This window comes from Narcine bancroftii, chromosome 2 (genome assembly GCF_036971445.1).
Source record: "Narcine bancroftii isolate sNarBan1 chromosome 2, sNarBan1.hap1, whole genome shotgun sequence".
In the NCBI taxonomy this organism is placed as follows: Eukaryota; Metazoa; Chordata; class Chondrichthyes; order Torpediniformes; family Narcinidae; genus Narcine; species Narcine bancroftii.
The window spans coordinates 370,940,388-370,966,223 of record NC_091470.1 but is presented as its reverse complement, the minus strand read 5'-3'; the positions used below and the strand labels follow the sequence as shown (position 1 = coordinate 370,966,223).

Below are 25,836 nucleotides of genomic sequence, written 5' to 3'. Positions count from 1 at the left end.
ATATCACCAGTGCTGCCTAGTGTTCCATCTGGGCAGTCTCCAACCAAATGGCATTGGCCCACATTTACGCTTTCTGCTGGACTCACCTCCTTCTCCTTCTCTTCCCTATCTCTCTGTCTCCTTTCCTGCAGCTCTCCACCCATTCACAGAGCCAGTCCCCCTCCCACTGCTTGCTGGTGTGCCATCCCTCCCTTATCCACTTATTACATCTTACCCGTGCTCCTCACCATCCCCTTCCCCAACCATTTTATTCAGGCACCTGCTTACATTTCACTCACACCTTGATGAAGGGCTCAAGCCTGAACTGTTGGTTCTCTACCTTTATCTTTGCTCTATAAAGGACACTGTTTGACCTGCTGTGTTTCTTCAGCGTTGTGTTTTTACATCAAGTGTTTGTTGGCCACCAACCATCCATCCACTTACTCCAATCCTACAACTCATCCCATTTTATTCTTGCTACATGGTCATTAACTCCCAAGGGAGACCTGGTAAAAGCACTTCAGAGATCCTGGTTTGATCTTGACCCCTGACACTGGCTGAATGGTGCTTACACGTTGCCCCTGTGTCTGCGTCATATGCCTTTCAGGATTAAAGGGCATCTGTTTCGAGCAGAGATGCAAAAACATTTCTTTAGCCAGGGGTCGGTGAATCTATAGAATTTGTTGCCACAGGTGGTTGGGTTCATTTAAGACAGAGGTTGACCAGTTCTTGATTATCCAGGGCATCAAAGGTTATTGGGGAGAAGGCCAGGCAGAGGGGCTGAGTGGGAGAATGGACCAGCTCGTGATTAAATTGTAAATTCTCAACAATAAACTCAATCAGAAACTCATTTAAGGACTCCTAGTTTTGCACATTATTGATTTCTCTCTCTCTCTCTGCTTTGCACAGTCAGTTTGTGTTTACATGTGTCCATTGAGTCAGTTCTTTTTCTGCTACCAATAAGTGGTAATTCTGCCTGGCCCACAGGAAAGAGTTGTATGTGATGTCATAAATCTGGAATCTGACAGCCAGATCTTCATTGCTTTCAGAATACAAGCTGTGCTCTGACCATTGAGGGTGGAAAGCTGGTCTTCAGATACAACATTAGGTCAAATTTAAACAAGCCAATTATCTCAGAGAAAGAACTAGACATCACCAAAGAGAATGTGGTGAGTCAATTTCATTGCTTTTTAATTATCAGAAGAGATGGAGACATGACATATGTAATTTTATTTTTGTGCTGTCGAATGGTGCATAATATGGACCATTGTAATCTCCCATACAGTATAGCATGTGCATAGTATTTCTATAGAATAGAATATTTTCCTAATATATTCTGCTATAGTACTGACGATCACATTATATATTAGAGGTAATACCGTACATGATAAATCGTGCTGAATAGAGTATTATATATTCAAGATTCCTTTATTGTCATGTAATTGTACAGAACATTTACATGAAATTGCCTTCTGCCTGCCATAAGGCAAAGTGTTGCCTTTAGTTTCACCTGACGCCCCTTGCAGTACGAGAGAAAGAGAAGCAAAACTCAATCCCTTCAGAGACACTGAATGTCCATGAATTCTCCTTCAGTACTTCTGCAGCCTCTGCAGTTGCACAGACTCCGGTTCTTCTTCTTTGGCTTGGCTTCGCGGACGAAGATTTATTGAGGGGTATGTCCACGTCTGCTGCAGGCTCGTTGGTGACTGAGAAGTCCGATGCGGGACAGGCAGGCACGGTTGCAGCGGTTGCAAGGGAAAATTGGTGGGTTGGGGTTGGGTGTTGGGTTTTTCCTCCTTTGTCTTTTGTCAGTGAGGTGGGCTCTGCGGTCTTCTTCAAAGGAGGTTGCTGCCCGCCGAACTGTGAGGCGCCAAGATGCACGGATGGAGGTGAGATCAGCCCACTGGCAGGGGTCAATGTTGCAGGCACCAAGAGATTTCTTTAAGCAGTCCTTGTACCTCTTCTTTGGTGCACCTCTGTCTCGGTGGCCAGTGGAGAGCTCGCCATAGAACACGATTTTGGGAAGGCAATGGTCCTCCATTCTGGAGATGTGACCCACCCAGCGCAGTTGGGTCTTCAGCAGCATGGATTCGATGCTTGCGGACTCTCCCAGCTCGAGTACTTCAATGTTGGTGATGAAGTCATTCCAATGAATGTTGAGGATGGAGCGGAGACAACGCTGGTGGAAGCGTTCTAGGAGCCGCAGGTGATGCTGGTAGAGGACCCATGATTCAGAGCCGAACAGGAGCGTGGGTATGACAATGGCTCTGTACATGCTGATCTTTGTGTGTTTCTTCAGGTGGTTGTTTTTCCAGACTCTTTTGTGTAGTCCTCCAAAGGTACTATTTGCCTTGGCGAGTCTGTTGTCTATCTCGTTGTCGATCCTTGCATCAGATGAAAAGACTCCTGTACGATTCATCATACCCGCACTCCAGATCTAAACCTCTGACACGATCAGGAAGTCTTCAGCATCCGAAGCCGTTCAGGAGCCTTTCTTGACTTCAGCGCCCTCTCAAATCTCATCTCTGATATCTGTTTGCCACGAGCTGGTCTCCAGCAGTCCATAGCCTGTATGGGTCCCCTGATCGCATCACCCCCAGCATCACCTGGGTTCCTCAGCTGCAGAGTCCCTTGCTGGTCCACTGCTTGCAGCTTCATCTTCTCAACAGGGGGTGATCTCCCTGTTTCTGGTGCCCTAGACTGGTCTGCTGCTCCCCTGGAGTCTGCAAACCCTCGAGGGTGCTTCTGAACATAGGCGCCACCATATTGGGCACAAATTCCATGGTTGCAGGTTTTTACTTACAAACACTATCAGCTCCTTTAACAGGTTGTTTAAAGTGATACGAGCCCAGAGGACCCCAAAGCCCAGCAGCAATAGATATTCACCAAGACAAATGGTTACTTAAACAAAAGTTGCTTTTGATTATCTTTAGACATGAAAATAGAATCACACTTTAACTTATCACTATTGACTTAACTAACCTAACTTAACCCCCTTCTAATTCTAAGCGCACGTGTAGGTAATGTGTGTGTAAGTTCAGAAAAGTTCTTAGGTTCACAATCTAATCTCACTTCTCATTCCTCCAAGTTTGCTGGTTGCAGGCAATTCTTATACTGTGCACAGAATTTAACATTTATAAAGTTCACCAGGCTCTGGTGCTTGAAAGGTAAATGATTACCACTCAGGAAGGTTCTTGTTGGTTTTCAGAGAGAGATTTGTTGTACGCTGGACACCCACAACTGATTCCTTTTTAATCAGCCACTTCACCGTCTTGCCTACGAAACTTGCCCCCTCAGGGTTGTCCAGATGATAACCTCTTTCTTTCAGGTCACCACAGAGAGCCTTTTTGTTTCCCTTATTTCAAGTGAAACATTAGGCAGCCAGTCCTCTCCTCTTGCATGAACCATAAGGGCTTTGACCAGGCTGAACCAAGCACTCACAACCCATCTTCCAAAAGGGGTTTTCCACAAGCTTGCCAGCTTGTCCTGTTCCAGTCCCAGCTGCTGCTACTGACTGTAAAACTGCTGAACTGAATTTCCTCCTTCTCTCTCTCTCTCTCTCTCTCTCTCTCTCTCTGAGGGAGAAAGTCTGTTTCACTCTCTCTGCTTTCAAAACAACATGACCCTCCTAGAACAGCAAGTTCCACTCCAGACAATCTGCTGCTCCGACAAGCTCTTTCATCTGTTGCCTTTTTGTAAACAACAATCCATTAGTGAAGTCTCTTGGGCACTCTCCAAAGCTTCTGCAAAAGCTCTGGGGCTGATATGTCTATCATTAACAGAACCCCAGTATTTTAAATAAGATCTATTTTAAAATGTTTGTATGTGACCTGCTCTAACAAATCTACCCAAATTTATCTCCCCAAAACATATCTATATACTGTCACAAAAGCATGTAAGGAACTTCTGGCATTAGGACCATGTGGTTGAACCCTTTGGAGCAGCGTTGACTACGTTCTCTGCTCTCTCGGGTTCATATCAGTCGCAGCGCTGCCATTCAACATTGTAGACAATATAGAGTGCAATGTGTCATTTGTATATCTTTTATAGCACTGTAGGTAATCTAAATATTGGATGCCATCAAAGAGACTGCAGAACCTATTTTGTTGTATGTCTTACAAATGTAAATGAATAACTATTATAACAATTACAGTATGGAAACAGGCCATCCCGACCCCTCTGGTCCGCACTGATTTAAGTGATCTCCTCTAGCTCCCTGCCCATAACCCTCCAATCCCCTCACATCCATGCACTCATCCAACCTTCTCTTAAATAACAAAATTGACCCTGCTGCAACCAGCTCTTCCGGAAGGTCATTCCACTCTGCCACCACTCTCTAAGTGAAGAAGCTTCCTCTTGTTACGTCTAAAGTTTTGCCCTCTAACCCCTCGTTCCAATCTCCCCTACCCTCAAGGGGAAGAGCCTATTCCCATCTACTCTATCTATCCCCCTCATCATTTTAAATACCTCTATCAAATCCCCCCTCAACCTTCTACGCTCCAATGAATAAAGACCCAGTCTACTCGATCTTTCTTCGTATTCTAGATACTGCAATCCAGGCAACATTTTAGTAAATCTTCTCAGCACTCTCTCTACCTTATTGATATCCTTCCTGTAATTTTGGGATTAAATTATAATTTTAATTTTTGTATATTGTGTTATATGCGCATAAAATTGTTATTCAATTTTATTCAGAATAAAATAAGGTTGAATAATTACTTGCTATTTTTTTTTCTTTCTTCTTTCTTCTTTGGCTTGGCTTCGCGGACGAAGATTTATGGAGGGGGTAAAAAGTCCACGTCAGCTGCAGGCTCGTTTGTGGCTGACCAGTCCGATGCGGGACAGGCAGACACGATTGCAGCGGTTGCAAGGGAAAATTGGTTGGTTGGGGTTGGGTGTTGGGTTTTTCCTCCTTTGCCTTTTGTCAGTGAGGTGGGCTCTGCGGTCTTCTTCAAAGGAGGCTGCTGCCCGCCAAACTGTGAGGCGCCAAGATGCACGGTTTGAGGCGTTATCAGCCCACTGGCGGTGGTCAATGTGGCAGGCACCAAGAGATTTCTTTAGGCAGTCCTTGTACCTTTTCTTTGGTGCACCTCTGTCACGGTGGCCAGTGGAGAGCTCGCCATATAATACGATCTTGGGAAGGCGATGGTCCTCCATTCTGGAGACGTGACCCATCCAGCGCAGCTGGATCTTCAGCAGCGTGGACTCGATGCTGTCGACCTCTGCCATCTCGAGTACCTCGACGTTAGGGGTGTGAGAGCAGCGGCGGCCCCGGCCCCGGTCCGGGCGAAGGGTAGACGGCGGCGGCCCCGATACGGGCAGGAGCAAGGGGGAGACGGCGGCCCCGGCCTCGGTCGAGTGAGGCAGGCGGAGGCCCCGGTCCGGACAGGGAGTGGGAGGCGGCGGCCCCAGTCCAGGCACAGGGAGAGCAGCAGCGGCCCCGGCCCCGGTCCGGGCGAAGGGTAGACGGCGGCGGCCCCGATACGGGCAGGAGCAAGGGGGAGGCGGCGGCCCCAGTCTGGGCACAGGGAGAGCAGCGGCGGCCCCGGCCCCGGTCCGGGCGAAGGGTAGACGGCGGCGGCCCCGATACGGGCAGGAGCAAGGGGGAGGCGGCGGCCCCAGTCCGGGCACAGGGAGAGCAGCGGCGGCCCCGGCCCCGGTCCGGGCGAAGGGTAGACGGCGGCGGCCCCGATACGGGCAGGAGCAAGGGGGAGGCGGCGGCCCCAGTCCGGGCACAGGGAGAGCAGCGGCGGCCCCGGCCCCGGTCCGGGCGAAGGGTAGACGGCGGCGGCCCCGATACGGGCAGGAGCAAGGGGGAGACGGCGGCCCCGGCCTCGGTCGAGTGAGGCAGGCGGAGGCCCCGGTCCGGACAGGGAGTGGGAGGCGGCGGCCCCAGTCCAGGCACAGGGAGAGCAGCAGCGGCCCCGGCCCCGGTCCGGGCGAAGGGTAGACGGCGGCGGCCCCGATACGGGCAGGAGCAAGGGGGAGGCGGCGGCCCCAGTCCGGGCACAGGGAGAGCAGCGGCGGCCCCGGCCCCGGTCCGGGCGAAGGGTAGACGGCGGCGGCCCCGATCCGGGCAGGAGCAAGGGGGAGACGGCGGCCCCGGCCTCGGTCGAGTGAGGCAGACGGAGGCCCCGGTCCGGACAATTACTTGCTATACATACAAACTTATTAACCATGATCAATATTAACTATGTTATTGTTTTTATAAAGTTAATAGATATTTGGTAACTGGGTGCATTTATTCACTTTGATCTTTGAAAGGAAATGTAACAATTTTTATTTCTATTTAATCTAAGATCAAGTTAATAGTCGTCAAGAATGGAGCTCTTCAGCGGGTCATTGTGAGAGTGGGCAGTGACAGTTTTATTGATAGCACGGTCAATCTCAAAGAGTTTAACTTCCCAAATTATTACCTGGGTGGATTACCCTTGCACATCAAGGAGAGGTAAGTCATGATGCTTTTCATTTTAAAAAGAGAAAGCGGAATGTAAGACTACAATACCCTTTCAATAAACTTCTCTCACACAAGGTTTACTTCAGGAAAAACAGATTTGATTTATGAATGAAATTACCAAAAGGTCTAATCTTAACACCTTTTGTTTGTTGGTCTGGATTCCTCCCCCTCCCATTCTTCCACCTTACTCAGTCTTTATTGAGGCGCTTGAGGAAAGACTCAGGCCAGAAACGTCGGTAATATATCTTTACCTCCTATGGATGCTGTGAGACTGGCTGTGTTCCTCCTTGCGTCGGCAGTCTTCCATGTTTTAAATGGCCCCTCAGTTTCTGCTGTATTTTACCCCAGCGTCGAGAACATTACTCAAAAAAATTGTTGAGACATTTCAGAGAAACTATTAATCTCTCTTTTGCTTCTCTCGTTCCTATTGTTAGGGCCTCCAGGCAAAGCTCATGGTGATTCTTTGCATTAAAGCAGACAAATGTTGAAATGTATCATGTACTATATATTACACCTTTAATGCATGATCACATGACAATAAAAGGAACCTTTGAAGCTCCCACAATGTGGAGCTGGAGGTCTGTGTGAATTTTGGTAATGTGCAAGACCCAAGCAGGCTAAAGACACCGTCACTGTGGGCAATGCTTTGGCAGTCAAGAGCAACCAAAATCTAGGACTGGAGGAGATCTGAAAGATAGTGGAGGTGCTGAAGTCAAGAGAGGGACTGATGATCCTAGAGTATTTAACTACAGGGGTGAGAACTTTAGACCATAAGAGATAAGAGCAGAATTCTAATCATGGTTGAAGTATTTTGGTCAGTAAGAGTTTTGGTGCATCTGTACATTGTACTTGTAGACACAGAACAGAGATGTGGAGGAATTTTTTCAGACAGATGGTGGTGAATCCGTGGAATTTATTGTCACAGGCTGTTGTGGAGGCCATGTCATTGGGTGTTAATAAGGTAAAGATTGATAGGTCCTTGATTAACCAGGGCATCAAAGTTTATGGGGAGAAGGCCGGGCAGTGGGGCTGAGTTGGAATTTGGATCAGCTCATTATGTAATGATGGGGCTGAATGGTCTATTTCTGCTTCTTTGGCCTTTGGTCTTATATAACTCATTGAAATTGGCACCTTCATGTGTGGCCTAGTTTTTATGCCTGGCGAAGCTGTTCTCATGGTCAGGAAAAGAGTCAAAGGAGGGCCACTGGTGCCTCAAAACCAGATGTGGGGAATGTATTCGGCCCTGGCTTGTAGTTTTAATAATATATAACACCTGAGGTCCTGGATTAAATTATAATGCTCCAGAGAGAAACAGTTCAGGTTCATAATCAAAAGTTATTCAGCTGTAAAATTAACTCTTTCTCTCCATATTTATGGTCAATGAGAATTTGTTGTTATACACAGTATAACATAGATGCACTGAAATGTTTACTTGCTGCAGCCTGACTGTAAAAGTATGCATCAAATTACCACGGTTGTCAAGGCAGAAAAATAGATAATAAATGTCAACGGATGGATAAGTTGCAGTTTTGGTGGTCCTGGAGTAGTTTGGTGTTAGGGTATTACGGGGAGTTTCAAGATCTGTTGGAAAGTAACTGTTCTTGTACTTGGATGAGCTGGTCTTCAGGCTTCTGTACCTTCTGGCCAAAGGGAGCAGAGAGAAGAGGTTGTGACCAGGACGATGGGTTTCCGTTATGATGTTGGCTGCATCCTTGAGGCAGCGCCTCACACAGATGTCTGTAATGGATGGGAGGCCAGAACCCGTGAGGGACTTGGCTCTGTTTGCCATTTTCTGCAGCCTACTGCGTCGCGCGATGTTAACTAGTTAGCGCGACGCTATTACAATGACAATGAAGCTATTACAATGAAGCGGGTACGAAACCTGCCCTGTCTGTAAGGAGTTTGTACGTTCTCCCCATGTCTGCGTGGGTTTTCCCCGGGGGCTCCAGTTTCCTCCTACCATCCAAATGGTTGTAGATTAATTTGGGTGTAATTGGATGGCACAGGTTTACATGGCCAGAATCAGCTTCTTCTGTTCTGTAAATAAATTGCCTGCACCTTTCCAATGTGCTGATTGTTAATGGGTGAGTTTAAAGCCAGGCTGACTGAGTTTAGTTGATGTATGAAGCAAGGACTGTGGCATAACTCTCTCTGACATCTTTTGTTGCAGTTTAAACATGCCTGTGAAATCTTCACTGCGGGGCTGTGTGAAAAACCCCAAAGCATCTGGCAACAAGGATTTGGCCCGGGAGTACACTGTTGGAGTTAGTAAAGGGTGCTCTCCGGATTTGTTGGTGAGTCTTGTACCTCATTTGACATAATTCTCAATGACCCAATACTGAACCAAAGACTACGACTTGTTTAATTTGAAGGCTGTTATATATACTTAAGAATTAAGCATTTTCACAGTGTCTTTCACAACACACATTTGGGACAATGATCTTCTGTAATTTCAAAAGTCTTCATTTAAATCATTTAGAACCATAGAACAGTCTGACCTCTGTCGGTCGTGGTCGACCATGGCTGCTGCACCTCTGGTAGTCACTGTGGAGTGTCCTCTCCAGGGCACAAGCCAGGGCAGAGTTGATATGGAGATCCCCCTGTTGCAATGCAGTAGGACCCCCCTCTCTCTCAATGCTAATGTCAGGTCCAAAGGAACGACAAAGGCCAGTACAGTTTGGTGCCAGCAGCATCGCAGGAGTTGCTGAGCCAGTGCTGGGTACAGCAATCAGTCACCTGTGGGACTCTGACTCCGGATTTTCCTTTGGGGTTTACTCCCAAAGCCTTTCCCGTGTGTGAGTCCAGCCACAAGGCAGCGGAGGTTTGAAATCGGAGTTTTCCCCTCTCCTAGATGATTTCCATCCGTGGTTAACGAGCCCCATCTGCCAGGAGCAACTGGTTTCGAGGCACCAGTGGCCCTCCTTTGTCCCTTCTCCTCACCGTGAGAACAGCTTCGCCAGGCATAAGAACTAGGCCACACATGAAGGTCAGGAGTTGGACTGGGTTGTCAGAGGCTGTTAGAGTCACATGCCATGAAGAGCATTTGTGCAACAGTGGGTGCTCATTCCCATGACCACCCTTCAGCTATGACAACCTTTAGAACCCATAGAACACTACAGCACAGAAAACTGGCCATTTGGCCTTTCTAGTCTGTGCCAAAACATCATTCCGCTCGTCCCATTGACCTGCACCCAGTCCATAACCCTCCAGACCTCTCCCTCTCCAGACATTCTAGACCATGCTTCCAGAAATAATGCGATTCAACATAACCTGGAAAAATATAACGCAATCTTCCCTCCTCTCCATCTATCTCGCCCGCTGCCTAGAAAAATCAACCAACATACTGAGGGACCAATCACATCCTGGACACACTATTTTCGCCTTCCTCCCAACGGGAAGAAGGTGAAATCTCACACCTACAGTGTTTTCCACTCAGCCCACAACAGCGTTCTCATGCTGCCTTCGCTTAATGCTAATTTATCTTCCTTTCCATTGCAATCCCACACTTGAAATTGTGTTCTTTACATGGCAGAATGAATGTTAGAGACAACCTGTTGGTCTGCTCGAAGAAGAACCCTGCTCATTATATTTGGTGTAATGTGATAAAGAAAGACTCATATGCAGGGACACAGGGATGTAGGAAGAATAGAGGGTTATGGGTGTGAGGTTAAATTGTTGTGGAGTAGGAATACATAGGTCAGAACAAAATTGTGGGCCAAAGTGCCTATACTGTGCAGGAAGGTTCTGTGACAATCTCACATTTCTCCCCTTCTCTTTACCAGCTGGTGCGGACTGCTCAGTTCAACGGCAACGGACACCTGGGCCTGGATGCCACCAACATCTCCTTCCCAGACAATTTCCACATTGGCCTGGGTTTCTCTACAAGTCAGCTCAATACCCTGCTACTCTCCTACGATAAGGTGAGCACCCTCCTCTCTCCACAACAGCCTTTGTGCCTCCAAACCTTTGTTCTCTCTCAGGAGAAAACAAACTGCAACAGGAAGGCCAACCTGAAATGAATTCAGTTTCCCTGCTGTGACACCTCGAAGGACTTCACAGCCAGTGGAAGAACCATTGTGGTAAACAGTCCAATTTCTGCAGAGAAGGTTCCTGCAGTTGCAATGTGGTAATGGCCTGATAATCTATATTTTACCTTTTTTATTAAGGAGCACAGATTGGGCCAGAGGCCACTGTAACCTCTGCTTCAATTCATGGCAATCTGCCCATGCTCAGAGAAAGGGATGCAGTCTGAAAGATCGTGGTTTAGTTACTAACTGGGAAGAGATCTCAGTTAATCCTGTCCAAAACAAGAGCCTCTACAGTTAATCCCACCCAAAACTGGAGCCCCCACCATTAATCCCACTCACAACTGGAGCCACCACAGTTAATCCCTCCCACAACTGCAGCCCCTACTGTTAATACCACCCACACCTAGACCAACCCACAGCTAGTCCCGCCCACAACTGCAGCCCCTACCGTTAATCCCACCCACACCTAGACCAACCCACAGCTAGTCCCGCCCACAACTGCAGCCCCTACCGTTAATCCCACCCACACCTAGACCAACCCACAGCTAGTCCCGCCCACAACTGCAGCCCCTACCGTTAATCCCACCCACACCTAGAGCAGCCCACAGCTAGTCCCGCCCACAACTGCAGCCCCTACCGTTAATCCCACCCACACCTAGAGCAGCCCACAGCTAGTCCCGCCCACAACTGCAGCCCCTACCGTTAATCCCACCCACACCTAGAGCAGCCCACAGCTAGTCCCGCCCACAACTGCAGCCCCTACCGTTAATCCCACCCACACCTAGAGCAGCCCACAGCTAGTCCCGCCCACAACTGCAGCCCCTACCGTTAATCCCACCCACACCTAGAGCAGCCCACAGCTAGTCCCGCCCACAACTAACTCTGACAATGGGTGGCATGGTTGGTGAAGTGGTTAGCGTAACACTGTTACCAGTGCCAGCAACTGGGACCAGGTGTTCGAATTTGGCACTGCCTATAAGGAGTATGTACATTCTCCTCATGTCTGTATGTTCTGGTTTCATCCCACTGTTCAAAGCATACAGAACTTCTAGGTCAATTGAGGGCAAATGGGCAGCATGGGTTCGTGAGCTGAATTGGCCTGTTACTGTGCGGTATGTCTTAAAAAAAGAAACCCTACCCAATACCTGTTCTACCAACAACCATCTTCACCCACACCTAACTCTTCCACAACCAACATGCAATGCTACTAACCCTAACCCACAGCCAGCTCTGCCCTCAACCAACCCCATCTACCTATCTATGACAACCCCCTCCACTGCCACCAACCAGCCCTGGTTCTAATGCACCCTGCACACTCATCCCACTGTACCTTGCCCCACCCACAGCCTACAATGTTAACATGGGGAGGCTAGTGATGTCCAGAAACAAGGCCAAAAACACATCATGGCTCTCAAGGTTCTGTTATTTTGGGTTATCAAAGAAACATTGCTGACCGCAATTTCTGAATGTCAAAATGTTCTTTTTCCTTTTAGGACAACTTTGAAATCTCACTGGAAAATGGAAAAGTGAAGGTTGACATTCTGGGGACAACAGTGACATCTAATAGCTCTTTCAACGATGGTTTGGATCACTATCTCTCGCTGCATAGGGTCAGGGACAGGTATGTTTCATGCCAGTACCGGCTGTTGTCTCAGAGAATCGCCATTTGTGGGGCACTCTCTGAGCAAGCACCGTGTCACACAATGCACAGAAGCTGTGCACGCTTCCTGTGAAATGGGATCCAAGACTTTCATTCCTTCCTGATGGTAGTTGTATATTGTCCATACCATGAACCACTCTGTGGCTTCATCCACAGATATAAGGCATAACACAAGCTGGAGCAGGAGGCTTTCTCTTAATTTAAATTTTAAATTTAGATATACAGAATGCTAACAGGTACTTCCAAGCCCACGCTCCTGTGCCACCCAATTTATACCCAATTAATCTAAAACTCCTGTATGTTTTGAAAGGTGGTGGGTGGGGGGGAACCCACGCAGACAAGGGGAGAATGTACAAAGTCCTTACTCACAGCAGCAGATTCAAACCCCGGTCGCTGGTGCAGTAATAGCATTACGCTACCACTACACTAAGCATTGAAAATAAATTTTATAAATTTATTTTTGCATGTGTCACACACACACATACATATAAATATATATACATTCCGTTATTGCACCTTCCAGTGTTGACTATTGATAGCACATTGATGATCCCCCCCTCCCCACACCCCACCAGGGATACAGTCACTTTGGTTGCTTGAGATACTCTCTGACCACAATGCTCCCTTCTGGGCTTGACAATGAATGGTTCTACTTTCGGCAGGCTGCTCTTCCAATCTGCCATTCCCCTCTCCCTGAATGGTCCCCACGATCACCATCTTGCCTTCTCAAGTTCCAGCACGGATAGCCCTTGTGTTCAAGATTCAATTTATTGTCATAGTAATAAAATAGTGTCATATTACATGAAATTTCTTTTTGCCTTCTGCAAGGTAGACAGACTAGCAGGAATTGCCTTAGCAGCTTGTACAATCAGACTTGCAGTCAGAGAGAGAAGCAAATGAGAGACCCCCAGAGTCATCAAGTGTCTATAGATGTGCTTCCAGCGCTTCCGCAGCCTCCGCAGCCACACAGAGTCCAGTCCAAACCATTGGCGACCTGACCTCCAGATATGAACCTCCAACACAGTCAGGAATCCTTCAGTGCCCTTAGCAGCTCCTTGTATCCCGGTTCCAATACCTAGCACTCCTCCAGCCAGTTCGAACCAGTCTCCAGCAGCCCACAGCCTAGCGCGAGTCTTCCGACAGCAGTCTCCAGCAGCCTACAGCTTTCACGGATTCCTTGCCTCAAGCCGTCAGCAGCCCGCCATGTGCATTAGTCCCTCAGCCACAGAGCCCTCTCACTGGTCCGCTGCCTTGGTCACCATCCCCTCAGGTCATATCCTCTGCTTCTCCTTCTCAGGCGGGGGTGGAAGGGTGATCCTCTGATGCCCTACTCCATTCCTCTGCTTCCCCAAAGCCCCTTATGGATGCTGCCGATTAATAGAGCAGCATCTTGTGCGCAGACCTGCAGTTGCGGGATTTCAACTCAATCCATCGCCAGCTCCTTCAACGGGCCATTCAAAGCCCATGTGAAGCCGACAGCAGTCGACTGGGTGGCTGGACCCCACGGGAGTGCTGCATCTCTGCTCCCTCACTCCTCGTGGGTCTGCACCTGTGGCAGCGCTGCTGCTACAGAGGTTTCACCTTCTCCTCCCCTCTCTCTCGGTTTTTCTTTGCACAGTGGTATGTTAACAGCACGTTGCACTATACTTACTGCCTTCCTCTTTGTTTACACTTCCAGGGTTTACTTGAATGTAGATGATCGAGACTGGAGAGATGGAAGGCTGCAATTGACACAACCTGCCCCAGGAGGCACAGTATTCCTGGGTGGGGACAGAGCCACACAGAATTTTATTGGCTGCATCAACAATGTTTTTCTGAAGAGGTCAATTAATTTGATATCCCTCTCTCTAACTTCTTTCTCTCTCACATTTTTCTAGCATTTATTCCATTTCTCTTTACCTCTCACCCTTTTTCATCTCATCTCCCACTCTTCCTCCCTCATTCTCTCTGCCATCTTCTCCATCTCTCTTCCTCTCCCCTTCTGACTCCATCCCCCTCTTTCTCTCCCCCCACCACATCCCTCTCCATACTTCTTTCTCTCTCTCCCATTCTCTTTCTCTCTTTCATTGTCTCCTGTGTCTGTATCTTCACAAACACTCGGAGGTGGGAAATTGACTGTCAATGCTTCAGGGTGGGATCCCATGTGGAAACTGGCCCTAACCTGAAACGATGACTGACTGTTTCTCTCTGTGGATGCTGCCCAACCCACTGAGTCTCTCCAGCTTCCTGCATTGTGCATCTGCAGTTCTGGTGTTTCCATAGAAACTAAGGTGGGGTAGGCCATTCAGCCCCCTTGAGCCTGCTTCAACCATGGGGCTGGTCACGCTGGCCCTTATTCCTGCCCTCTCCCTGTACACCATGGCCATTTATGTCCAGGTCATTCCAGTGGCCACACAGCTGTATTTAGGGGAGAGGCCCAGAGATTTATGCTCCTTAGCCAGTCCTCACTGCCTTACCCCACCTCCCAAGAAGGACCCACTGATCACAACTCTCTCTCCATCAGAGTCCTCAACTGCTAACTCATTTAGAGTAAAAACTCAGCAGGTCAAACAGTGTCCTTTATATAACCAAGATAAACATACATAACCGACATTTCGGGCTTGACCCACTGAGTTTCTCCAGCATTGTATTTTTACTTCAATCATGGTGACTGCAGACTTTCATGTTTTTCCCAAACTCATTCCAAGATTCATTTAAGAACTCTAAATCTGCACATTATTTATGAATGTTTATTTTCTGTATTGCAGTTTGTTCTGCACTTCCGTCTTTTTCACATTTTTCTCTTTTGTACATGTATCTACAGTTTACACGACCGATAAGTAGAAATTCTGCCTGGCCCCCAGGAAAAAGAATCTCAGGGTTGTATGTGATGTCATGTATGTACTGTCCATAAATGTGAACTTTGAACTTTTACCTCCTAGGACCTCTGAAGATCCCAGAGTTGAAAATTTTGTGTTTTCAACTGTGCAGTCCAAGGTAAACCTGGATACCTGTGAGCAGCAGAGAGCCCCAGAGATGCTCATGTTGAGGGAAGGCAAAAAGCCAAATGGTCAGGAGACGGTGAAAGTCAGTAAGGTGAGTGACCTTGGCAGCATGCATCTGGAGGAATATTGCTGAGTTTCTGCCATTAACACTGGACAGGTGTTGAGGTGGATGAATGTAGCAGAGTCTATTGTGTTAGATGCAAGTTCAGTATACAGAATGCAATGAAAGGCTTACCTGGTGAAGCTTTCTAGTTACTGTATATAAAATTGGAGAAAGTTGAGGCAAGTACTATTGCAATGTTGAAGAAACATTTGGACAGATACATGGATAGGATGGGTTTAGAGGGATATGGGCCAAATGTCGGCAGATAGGACTAGTGTGGGTGGGACATTTTGGTCAGCATGGGCAGCTTAGGCCAAAGGACCTATTTCTACACTGTGTGACTCTCTATTCACAGTTGCCTGGTAAAGGTGGAAATGTGTTGTGCTGGAATATGATTAGGGTAATGGTTTAGCGCGACGCTGTTACAGCGTCAGCAATGCAGGTTTGAATCCCACGCTGTTTGTAAGAAGTTTGTACATTTTCCCCGTGTCTGTGAGGATTTCCTCCGGGTGTTCTGGTTTCCTCCCACCATTAAAAGTGTATGGGGGTTGTAGGTCAATTGGTGCATTTGGGAGGCACAAATGCATGGGCTGGAAGGGCCTGTTACTGTATTGAATGTTTAAATTAAAAGAAAATTAAAAATTAAATTCAGAAGTACAGACAGACCTTTTGGTGGCGCAGGGTGGGAGTTTATAGTGAGGGTAGGAGGGCTTGATGGCTGTTGGAAAGATACTGTCCATCAGGCTTCTGTACCTTCTGCCTGAAGGGAGCAGTGAGAAACAGTTGTGACCAGGGTGAGGGGGGTCCTTTTTGACATTGGCTGACATAATGTTTCCCTTGAAACAGAATGGAAAGAATCATAAGGTTGTTCCTGATCACTCAGCAAAACAAAATGCAGGGCAGGAGTTCAATGGATGTCGGATGCCATGGCAAATAAAGGCAATCAGTGGAGCCTATCAGTTTGGACATTCACCAGATAGTCGATTGGAGTATGATCACATTCCCAAATTGTTTAAAGAAAGGTAAATGGTGTAACATCCTGTATTTTATTGTTATTATGTTTTGTTTTCATTGACAAGCTGTGGGCAGTGATCAAAAGGAGGAGGGATGGCTGGGTGAAGGGAGGGGGGAGGGAGGGAGGATAACTGGAAAGGAGAAGGAAGGAGGGAAGGGGAGAGGAGAGCAGGTTAGCAGAAAATGGAGAAGTCAATGTTAATACTTTCTGGCTAGAGAGGTGTCCAAATAGAAAATCAGGCATTGTTCCTCCAATTTGCAGGTGGTCTTGGTGGGATAGCACTTTCCAGTTCTCCTCCCTCCCTCCCTTCTCCACCTATCACCTCCTGACTCTGCAATCACACCCCTCCCCCTGCTCTTTAGTTCGGACTCCTTCTGACATTTTCCCACACCTTGATGAAGAGCTGGACCCTGAAACATTGGTTATGTATTTTTACCTTTGCTGTATAAAAGACACTGACCTGCTGAGATTCTCCAACATTGTGAGTTTTTTACTTCAACCACGGTGTCTACAGATTTTACTCTTAACACTCCGGTAGTTTATAGTAACCCAGTAGTTAATGGTAATTCAAACACAGAAAAGCACATCTCACAGCATCCATGGGAGGTAAAGATGCAATATATATCTGACGTTTTGGACCTGAGCCCTTCCTCAAGGTGTTTACAACAATCACACCATCTGCAGACTTCTGTGTGTAATATATCTTTACCTCCTAACCCTAACCCTTAACCCTGACCCTGACCCTAACCCTAACCCTAACCCTGAGGACACTGAGACCTGCTGAGTTCCTCCAGCGCTTCTGTTTTCAAGGCAGACTTTTATGTTTTACTCCAGTAGTTAATAATAACTAGTAACTTAAACCCAAGACTTCTTCCTCCATGTCTATCAGGTGAACTAAATTGAGATTTCTCAGCCTCAGTGAGTCTCCCCAGCTTATTGCATGAACTGTAACCCTATTTAGAGGATTGTGTTCAGTTCTGGTCCCCTCGTTATAGGAAGGATGTGGAAGCTTTGGAGAGGGTGCAGAAGAGATTTACCAGGATATTGCCTGGATGGGAGAGCATGTTTTATGAAACAAGGTTAACAGAGCTGGGGCTTTTCTCTTTGGAGTGACAAAGGTTGAGAGGTGATTTAATAGAGGTGTATAAGATCCAACCAACCAATTTTCCCCTGCAACCGCTGCAACCGTGTCTGCCTGTCCCGCATCGGACTTGTCAGCCACAAACGAGCCTGCAGCTGACGTGGACTTTTTACCCCCTCCATAAATCTTCATCCGCGAAGCCAAGCCAAAAAAGAATAAGATCCTGAGAGTCGTAGATAGGGTGGTCAGCCAGCACCTGCTTCCCAGGGTAGCAATGGCCAACACCAGAGGACATTTGTGTAAGGTGAGTATAAAATAGTTTAGAGGTAAGTTTTTTACACTCTCAGGCTGGGGGCCTGAAATGTGTTGCTGTGGGTGGGGTGGAGCCTGCTACAATAGGGACATTTAAAATAACTCTTAGGCATATGGGTATAAGAAAAGTAGGGGGTTATGGGTGAGGGGGAGAGAAGGATAAGATTGTTATGGAGTAGCTTTACACATCATCGTGGGCCAAAGGGCCTGTACTATGCTTTATGGTTCTATCTATTAGTACATATGTTCTAACTGTAAAATATTTGCATTTTAGATCAAAGTTTTCCATTGATGTGCGGACGGTTTCACCAGAAGGAATCATTTTTCATGCAGCAGACAAGTTGGAGAGGTCCTACATGACTCTTTACGTTTCCAGAGGCCGCTTCTTCTTCGTTTTTGCTGTTGACAGGAAACGACTGAAAATTCGGAGCAGAGCGAGACACAATGATGGGCAATGGCATACGGTGAGTGGGGGTGAGCGAGGACTCTCTCACCTCTCTGACCTCAGGCGTGCCATAAACAATCACAGTTCATTCAGCCCACTCTATCCATTCTAGCTCCTTCTAGCCCAGCACGCCCATTCAAATTATTCCACTTCCAAGTTCATAAATATGGAGCATTTGGTACAACACATATCTACTAGTTCCCACTAGCCCAGCACTCCCATCCAAATTATTCCCATCGCCAAATTCATGGTGCCAGAAACATGGAAAAAGGCCAATTGCCCCACAAACCCATGCTGACCATTAACACCCTTTTGAAGGCCCTGATTTTTTAAATTCATTTGGAGATGTTGCCTCACAGATTGAGCCAGCATTTAATTCCTTGTTCCTCACTGCCCCCGACAAAGTGGTGGCGGACTGCCTTCAGAATCTTCAAAAACATGGAGGGCAAAGTTTTGTGAGACATTTAAAGGGACTTTGAGAAGAAAGTTTATTTTTTCATTGAGAGAGTTGATATTTGTAACACACTGCCAGGAGGTGGGATCTGTTCAGGGCACACGGTTACAAAAGCAAAGTGCACGGTGGAGAGAAAATGCAGACAAGTGCAAAGGTGTCGTTGTTTACCAGTGTGAGATCCATTTAAGAGACTGATGACAGCAAGAAGTACATTTTGAATCTGGAGGTTCCTGTTTTCTAACTTCTGCCCAACAAGAGAGGGTGAGGAGAGCATGGCCAGTATGGGATAGGTCCTTTAATAGTATCTGTGTGAGATACTATGTCAAGAAGGCAGGCGACATCATAAAGGACCCCCATCACCCTGGTCACAACCTCTTCTCATTGCTACCTTCGGGGATAAGGTTGAAGACCAGCATCTCCAGGTTCACGTTGTTGGTCTTCTGCCCAAACAGAGCAGTGAGGAGAAGTTATGACCAAGGTGATAGGGGTCCTATATGATGTTGAGTGCATCTTAAGGCAGCATCTCACGTTGTTGTCTGCAGTGGATGGAAGACTGGAGGCTGTGATGGACCTGGCTGCATATGTTACCTTCTGCATTCCTGGGCATTTGAATTCCCAAACCAGGTTGTGATGCAACCAATCAGGATACTTTCCACAGTTCACCTGTAGAACATATAACATATAACAAATACAGCACGGAAACAGGCCATTAGGCCCTACTAGTCCGCACCGAACCAAACACCCCTCTCTAGTCCCACCTCCCTGCACAATGCCCATAACCCTCCATCTTCTTCTCATCCATATACCTGTCCAACCTTTTCTTAAATAATACAATTGACTCCGCCGCCACTATTTCTCCCGGAAGCTCATTCCACACGGCTACCACTCTCTGAGTAAAGAAGTTCCCCCTCATGTTACCTCTAAACCTCTGCCCCTTAATTCTTAACTAATGTCCTCTTGTTTTAATCTTTCCTCCTCTTAACGGAAATAGTCTAAGTGTGATGGAATATCCAATGACTTGCCAAATCTTCTCAGACTCCTTAGGAAATCGAGCATTGGTGTGCCGCCTTCATGGCATTAACATTTTTCCTGGAATTGCTGTTTTCAACCCAGCAAGTAACATGCCCTTTTATTTGAAAGGTGGTGTTCAGCAGAGAAAATAACAAAGGGAAGCTTGTGATTGATGGACTTCGGACACGACAAGGCAACGTGACCTCGGGTCCACTGTTGAATGTGGAATCGCCGTTCTACCTGGGTGGAATACCAGCAGACAAAGGAAAGCGGAGGCGCAAGGTACAGGGAGCTTTACAACCTTCATTCTACATTCTCTGGCATCTAGAGCCAAACACAATCTGCTGCAGGAACTCAGTGGGTCAAGCAGCGTCAGAGTGCTTTATACCATATCACTCTAATGGAGGGTGGCTTGGTTAGCAAACCGGTTAACACGACGTTCTTACGGTGCCAGCAGCTCAGGTTGGAATCTGGCATTATCTGTAAGGACGTTCTGTACATTTTCCCCATATTCGCATGGCTTTCCTCCGGGTGCTCCTGTTTCTCCCACGTTCCAATAACGTACAGGGGTTGTAGGTTAATTGGTCACATGGGTGTATTTGGGCGGAATGGGCTCATGGGCCAGAAGGTCCTGTTACCATGCTATGTCTCTAAATTAAATTAAAAATGATCAGATTCCAGCACTGCAGCCTTTGTGATTTTTCTTCCTCTGCCTGACCCCTTGGTTTTTCTTGCCCCTCTCTCCTTTTGTCTGATGTCTGTTCACTCCGCTGTTTTACCTTGCCCTAGTTCACCAATCTCATAAGGGGCCCCTCTCGGTATATATAACTTTACTTCCTATGGACGCAACGATAATTCCTCCAGCGTTTTTATCACAAACGCAGCATCTGTACTTCCGTGTTTCACTCCCACCAATTGTCCTCAGACTTGATAAAGTGTTTGGGTTCTCTCCTATGGATGCTGCTTGACCCAGCAAGTTCCTCCAGTAGAGTGTGTTTAACCTTCAACTTCATCTCCACACTTCCCAACCTTCGCCCACCTCAACTCCGTAATCTCTTCCATGATGAATTGAATTGTTGTCATGTGTATCAAGGAACAATGAAACACTTTGTTTGGTGTGCTGTCTAGACCAGTCAACTCACGTTTATATTAAGCTGAAAGGAGGAATTCAGCAGGATCAGGAGCTGATAGTTCATTTCTCCTCCATGGATTGTGTTCATAAAACAAAAGAGTAGGGTGTAGTGTTACAGAGTTGAAGAGTGCAGTGAATAGAAAAAAAGTACACAAATTACCTTTTACTGTTGAGGAGTCTGATCAGAGAGGGAAAAAAAAACTGTTCTCAATTCTGGAGGTTTGTGTTTTCAAGGTTGTGCATCTTCCACCTGACAGGCAGGAGGAGAAGACAGTGTGGACAGGGTGAGACGGGTCCTTCAAAACATTGGCACAGTTAGCATAGCAGTTAATGCAAGTGACCTGGGTTCAAATCTGGCGCTTAAAAGAGTTTGTACGTTCTCACTGTGTCTGCATGGGTTTCCACCGAGTCCTCTGGTTTCCTCCCACCCTCCAAAAAAATGTACAGGGGTTTAGGGTTAATGGGTATAATTGGAATGTCTAAATTAAATTAAATTGGCAGCTTTTGCGAGGCAGTGGGAGATGGAGATAGTCTGTGTGGGTCCATTTGTAACTCCAGCAGTGGGAGATGGAGATAGTCTGTGTGGGTCCATTTGTAACTCCAGCAGTGGGAGATGGAGATAGTCTGTGTGGGTCCATTTGTAACTCCAGCAGTGGGAGATGGAGATAGTCTGTGTGGGTCCATTTGTAACTCCAGCAGTGGGAGATGGAGATAGTCTGTGTGGGTCCATTTGTAACTCCAGCAGTGGGAGATGGAGATAGTCTGTGTGGGTCCATTTGTAACTCCAGCAGTGGGAGATGGAGATAGTCTGTGTGGGTCCATTTGTAACTCCAGCAGTGGGAGATGGAGATAGTCTGTGTGGGTCCATTTGTAACTCCAGCAGTGGGAGATGGAGATAGTCTGTGTGGGTCCATTTGTAACTCCAGCAGTGGGAGATGGAGATAGTCTGTGTGGGTCCATTTGTAACTCCAGCAGTGGGAGATGGAGATAGTCTGTGTGGGTCCATTTGTAACTCCAGCAGTGGGAGATGGAGATAGTCTGTGTGGGTCCATTTGTAACTCCAGCAGTGGGAGATGGAGATAGTCTGTGTGGGTCCATTTGTAACTCCAGCAGTGGGAGATGGAGATAGTCTGTGTGGGTCCATTTGTAACTCCAGCAGTGGGAGATGGAGATAGTCTGTGTGGGTCCATTTGTAACTCCAGCAGTGGGAGATGGAGATAGTCTGTGTGGGTCCATTTGTAACTCCAGCAGTGGGAGATGGAGATAGTCTGTGTGGGTCCATTTGTAACTCCAGCAGTGGGAGATGGAGATAGTCTGTGTGGGTCCATTTGTAACTCCAGCAGTGGGAGATGGAGATAGTCTGTGTGGGTCCATTTGTAACTCCAGCAGAAAAGAGATTGGAGGTTTTAGACTCAGTTGAGAGGTGAAGAGAATGGAGTTTTTAGACTCAGTTGAGAGGAGAAGAGATTGGAGTTTTTAGACTCAGTTGAGAAGTGAAGAGATTGGAGTTTTTAGACTCTGGGCATTATTGAGATGAACAAGGTCCTGAGGGGAGCTTGTCTAGGTTGATTTTGATATGTTTTCATCAGTATGAATGTCACAAATGAGGGCATGGTTATAAAATAAAAGGCCCGTTATTTAAAACTGAGGTGAGCCAGCATTTAATTCCTGGTTGCCCTTGAGAAGATATGGGGAGCTGCTTTCAGGAACTGCTGCAGTCCTTGAAGTGTGGTGCACAGTGCTATTATGGGGGAAGTTCCAAGGTGGAGGAATGAGCTGCCAGCTGAAGTGATGAATGCAGGCTCAATGTTCACATTAAAGAAAAATTTGGACAAGTACATGAATGAGATATGGAGGGATATGGACAGGGTGCAGGTCAGTGGAACTCGTCAGAATAATAGTTTGGCACAGACTAGAAGGGCTTAAAGGGCCTGTTTATGTGCTGTTGGGTTCTACTGTTCTAGGAAGTATTTATTTTTCCAAAAGATTGAGAAATTGCCAAGAGAAACAGGCAGAAAAGGAGATCAAGAGAGATCCACTATGATCCAATTGAATGGTGGGGCCGAGGAGCTGTTGAGTTCTTGGGTGACCAGAGGTCAAACCCTCTCCTCACTTGTAATGCAGGATGAGTTGACAAACACTGATCGCTGTATTCTGTTCATTACCTTGTATGTCCCTAGTTACCACGGCAGAACTTCCATGGTTGTCTAAGGAACTTTAAACTGGATGGGACTCTGCTGCATCCCCCTTCGCGAACTCTGGGCGTCACTCCATGCTTCGACAGCAACACCGAGCAAGGAGCTTACTTTGCTGCGGAAGGAGCCTATCTTGTTTTAGGTACGTCCCATTGGAAGATACCCTTCCAACTTGATGAGAATGCTTTGTGTGTTTGTGTCATCAGGACTTTCTGTTAGGATCTCAGGATCTATTTGCTCATTTTGTAATTCGTAAGAGGCCATTCGGCCCATTGTGCCTGTGACAGCTCTCTTTGCAGGACCTATCCAACCAGGGTCATGGAGTTCTACTGCCCAGAAACAAGCCCTTCAGCACAACTTGTGTCAACTAAGCTAGTCCCATTTGCCTGCATTCTGCCTATAACCCTCTATACTGTTTTTCCCCATTAAAAAAAAATAATTTAGACATACAGCTTGAAAATAGGCCATTTCAGTCCATGACCGCATATTGCCCAATTACACCCAATTAACCTACAGCTCCTGGTACATTTTAAAAAGTGGGAGGAAACCGGAGCCCCCGGGAAAAAACCCACGCAGACACGGGGAGAATGTACAAACTCCTTACAGACAACATGGGATTTGAGCCCAATTCCCGATCACTAGGGCTGTGCTAACCACTACACTAACCGTGCCATCCTTCGACCCTTCTAATCTGTGCCAAACTGGTCCCATGGACCTCCTCCTAGTCCGTATCCCTCCCATGTACTGTCCCAATTTTTTTCTTAAATGCAAAATAAACCCCCACCCCACCCCCATTCACTTTAGCTGGCAGCTCGTTCCACAATCCCACTATCCTCTGCTGTTCCCTTTAAAATTTCCTCTTTCATCCTTAACCTATGCCCTTTAATTTTTAATCTCACCTACCCTCATGGAAAAAGCCTGGTTGCATTTTCTCTCTTTATATATCATAATTTTGTACACCTCTATCAAATCTCCCTCATTCTTCTACACTCCAGTGAATAAAGTTGAAACCTATTTAACTCTTCCCTGTAACTCAGTTCCTGAAGTCTGGGCCTCATCCTTGTAAATCTTATCTGCCCTCTTTTAATTTTATTGATATTCTTCCAGTAGTTAGTGACCAAAACTATACCAAATTCTCCAAATTTCCCCAGGATAAAAGATTCTAGCACTAGAGGGCATGGGTTTAAGGTAAGAGGAGAGAGATTTACGAGGGACCTGCGGGGCAACATTTTTCACTGAGTCGTCCAATTAGGGAACAAGCTGCCAGAGGAAGCTGTGGAACTGAGTATGTCTCTGATATTCAGTGAATGGAAGGGTTTATGAGGATGTGGGACTAGCCCAGAATGCCACCTTGGTCAACATGGATGAATTTGGCCAACAGGCTTGTTCTGTGGTGTATGATTCTATCCCTTGAAAACTTTCCAATCAAAATGTCCTGCCAAAATGTCTTTTAATTGTTACAATTGACCTCACCTCCACCACTTCCTCTGGCGGCTCATTCCACACACCCACCAACCTCTCTGTAAAGAATGTATCTCTGGGGTCTCTTTTAAATCTTTTCCTCTATTTACCCCATTTTTCCCCTTGTTATTTTATAAACTTTTGTAAGGTCCCCCTCAATTTCCAGGGAGAAATGTTGCAGCCTATCTAGCCAGTCCTTATAAACTAGTAACATTCTTGTGAATCTTTTCTGCCCCCTTTCCAGCTTAATAATATATTCTTGTCGTTGAGTGACAAGAACTGAATATAACACTCTCAGTGTGGTCTCATCCACATCATGTACAGTTGTAGCATGACGTCCCAGCCCCTGTACTCACTGCCCTGACTGATGAAGGCAAGTGTGCCAAATGTCTCCTTCACCACCCTCTTGTCGCCAACATGGAGCTATGTACCTGAACCCACTCGACCCTCCACCACGTCCCTCTGTTCTATGACACTATCAAGAGCCCTGTCATTCATCGTGTAAGTCCTGCCCTGGTTTAACCTACGAAAGTGCAACATCTCACACTTATCTGAGTTAAATTATTTCTTCTTCTATGCTTTCCCCCAGATGACATGAAAGTTGGAGGTGTTGTGGATACAGGCATTTAAGCATCTCTTAGGCAAATGGATGTAAGAAAAATAAAGGGTTATGGACATGGTAGGGAAGGTTTAGATTGTTGAGTTGCTTTGTATAGGTTGGCACAACATCGAGAGCTGAAGGCCCTGTACTGTGCGGGAATGTTCTATGTCCCCAACATTTTTCCTATTTATCTAATTCCTTTTTTTTTGTAAGTTACCTCATTTTCAAATTAGGTGAAATTCCTTAATTTGCAGGTTATATTTCACCCAGCTTCTTTATCCAGTGCGTGGTGTAATCATAGAGTAACTAATGTATAACCAGAATTCCGGACTGTCAGCCCAGAATCCAGAGTTGAAATCCCAAGAAGGCTGATGAGCATTATAAAAAATGCTGTAATTTTAAAGCAAAAGGCTTGTAACAGCTCCCTTTAATCTATGGATTGAGATATAAAAAGTGCCCTTCAACAGTCTGGCCAATATGTGGCACCAAGCTCCACCACTGTGCGTGACTCAGCTCCTGGACAATTAGAAATGGGCAATAAATGCTGCCACTGCTGTGGTCCACATCTATAAACGAAGAGTGGTTTGGTCCTGGTCAAATATCAAAAACAGTTTTTGAAGTTAAAGTTAATTTGACCAGCAACTGTAATTGTAATTTTCATCATAACTGATATTTACATAATGTACTAATTAATTTTGAAGTTCCGTAGGCTCAACCAGTTGGATGTAAACATGAACTATGTGATTGATGGAGATCTTAGTTCATCCCCATTCCTTGGACCTTGATTTTTATGGTTCTACTGTTAGATTTCACTCCATAAAAGTGACTGCTCTTTCTCGCTTTTCTTCTCTCATTTCTTCTATTATTCTTTCAAGCTAGTCACATCTTAATGAAGGGCTCCAGCCCGAACTGTCAGTT

At 46.6% G+C, this 25,836-nt stretch overlaps 1 protein-coding gene across 1 annotated transcript in view; it reads left to right on the top strand.

Annotated features, from left to right (window-relative positions):
* LOC138753136 (laminin subunit alpha-3-like) overlaps positions 1–25,836 on the top strand; it is a 341,672-nt gene that overhangs the window by 298,448 nt on the left and 17,388 nt on the right. The window contains exons 61-71 of the mRNA XM_069915711.1: positions 1,029–1,148; positions 6,279–6,427; positions 8,607–8,730; positions 10,219–10,356; positions 11,958–12,085; positions 13,803–13,946; positions 15,046–15,199; positions 16,058–16,233; positions 17,894–18,083; positions 19,659–19,811; positions 22,842–22,998. Of these exons, the coding sequence (XP_069771812.1) occupies positions 1,029–1,148; positions 6,279–6,427; positions 8,607–8,730; positions 10,219–10,356; positions 11,958–12,085; positions 13,803–13,946; positions 15,046–15,199; positions 16,058–16,233; positions 17,894–18,083; positions 19,659–19,811; positions 22,842–22,998 (1,633 nt within the window). The remainder of the gene's footprint in view (positions 1–1,028; positions 1,149–6,278; positions 6,428–8,606; positions 8,731–10,218; positions 10,357–11,957; positions 12,086–13,802; positions 13,947–15,045; positions 15,200–16,057; positions 16,234–17,893; positions 18,084–19,658; positions 19,812–22,841; positions 22,999–25,836) is intronic.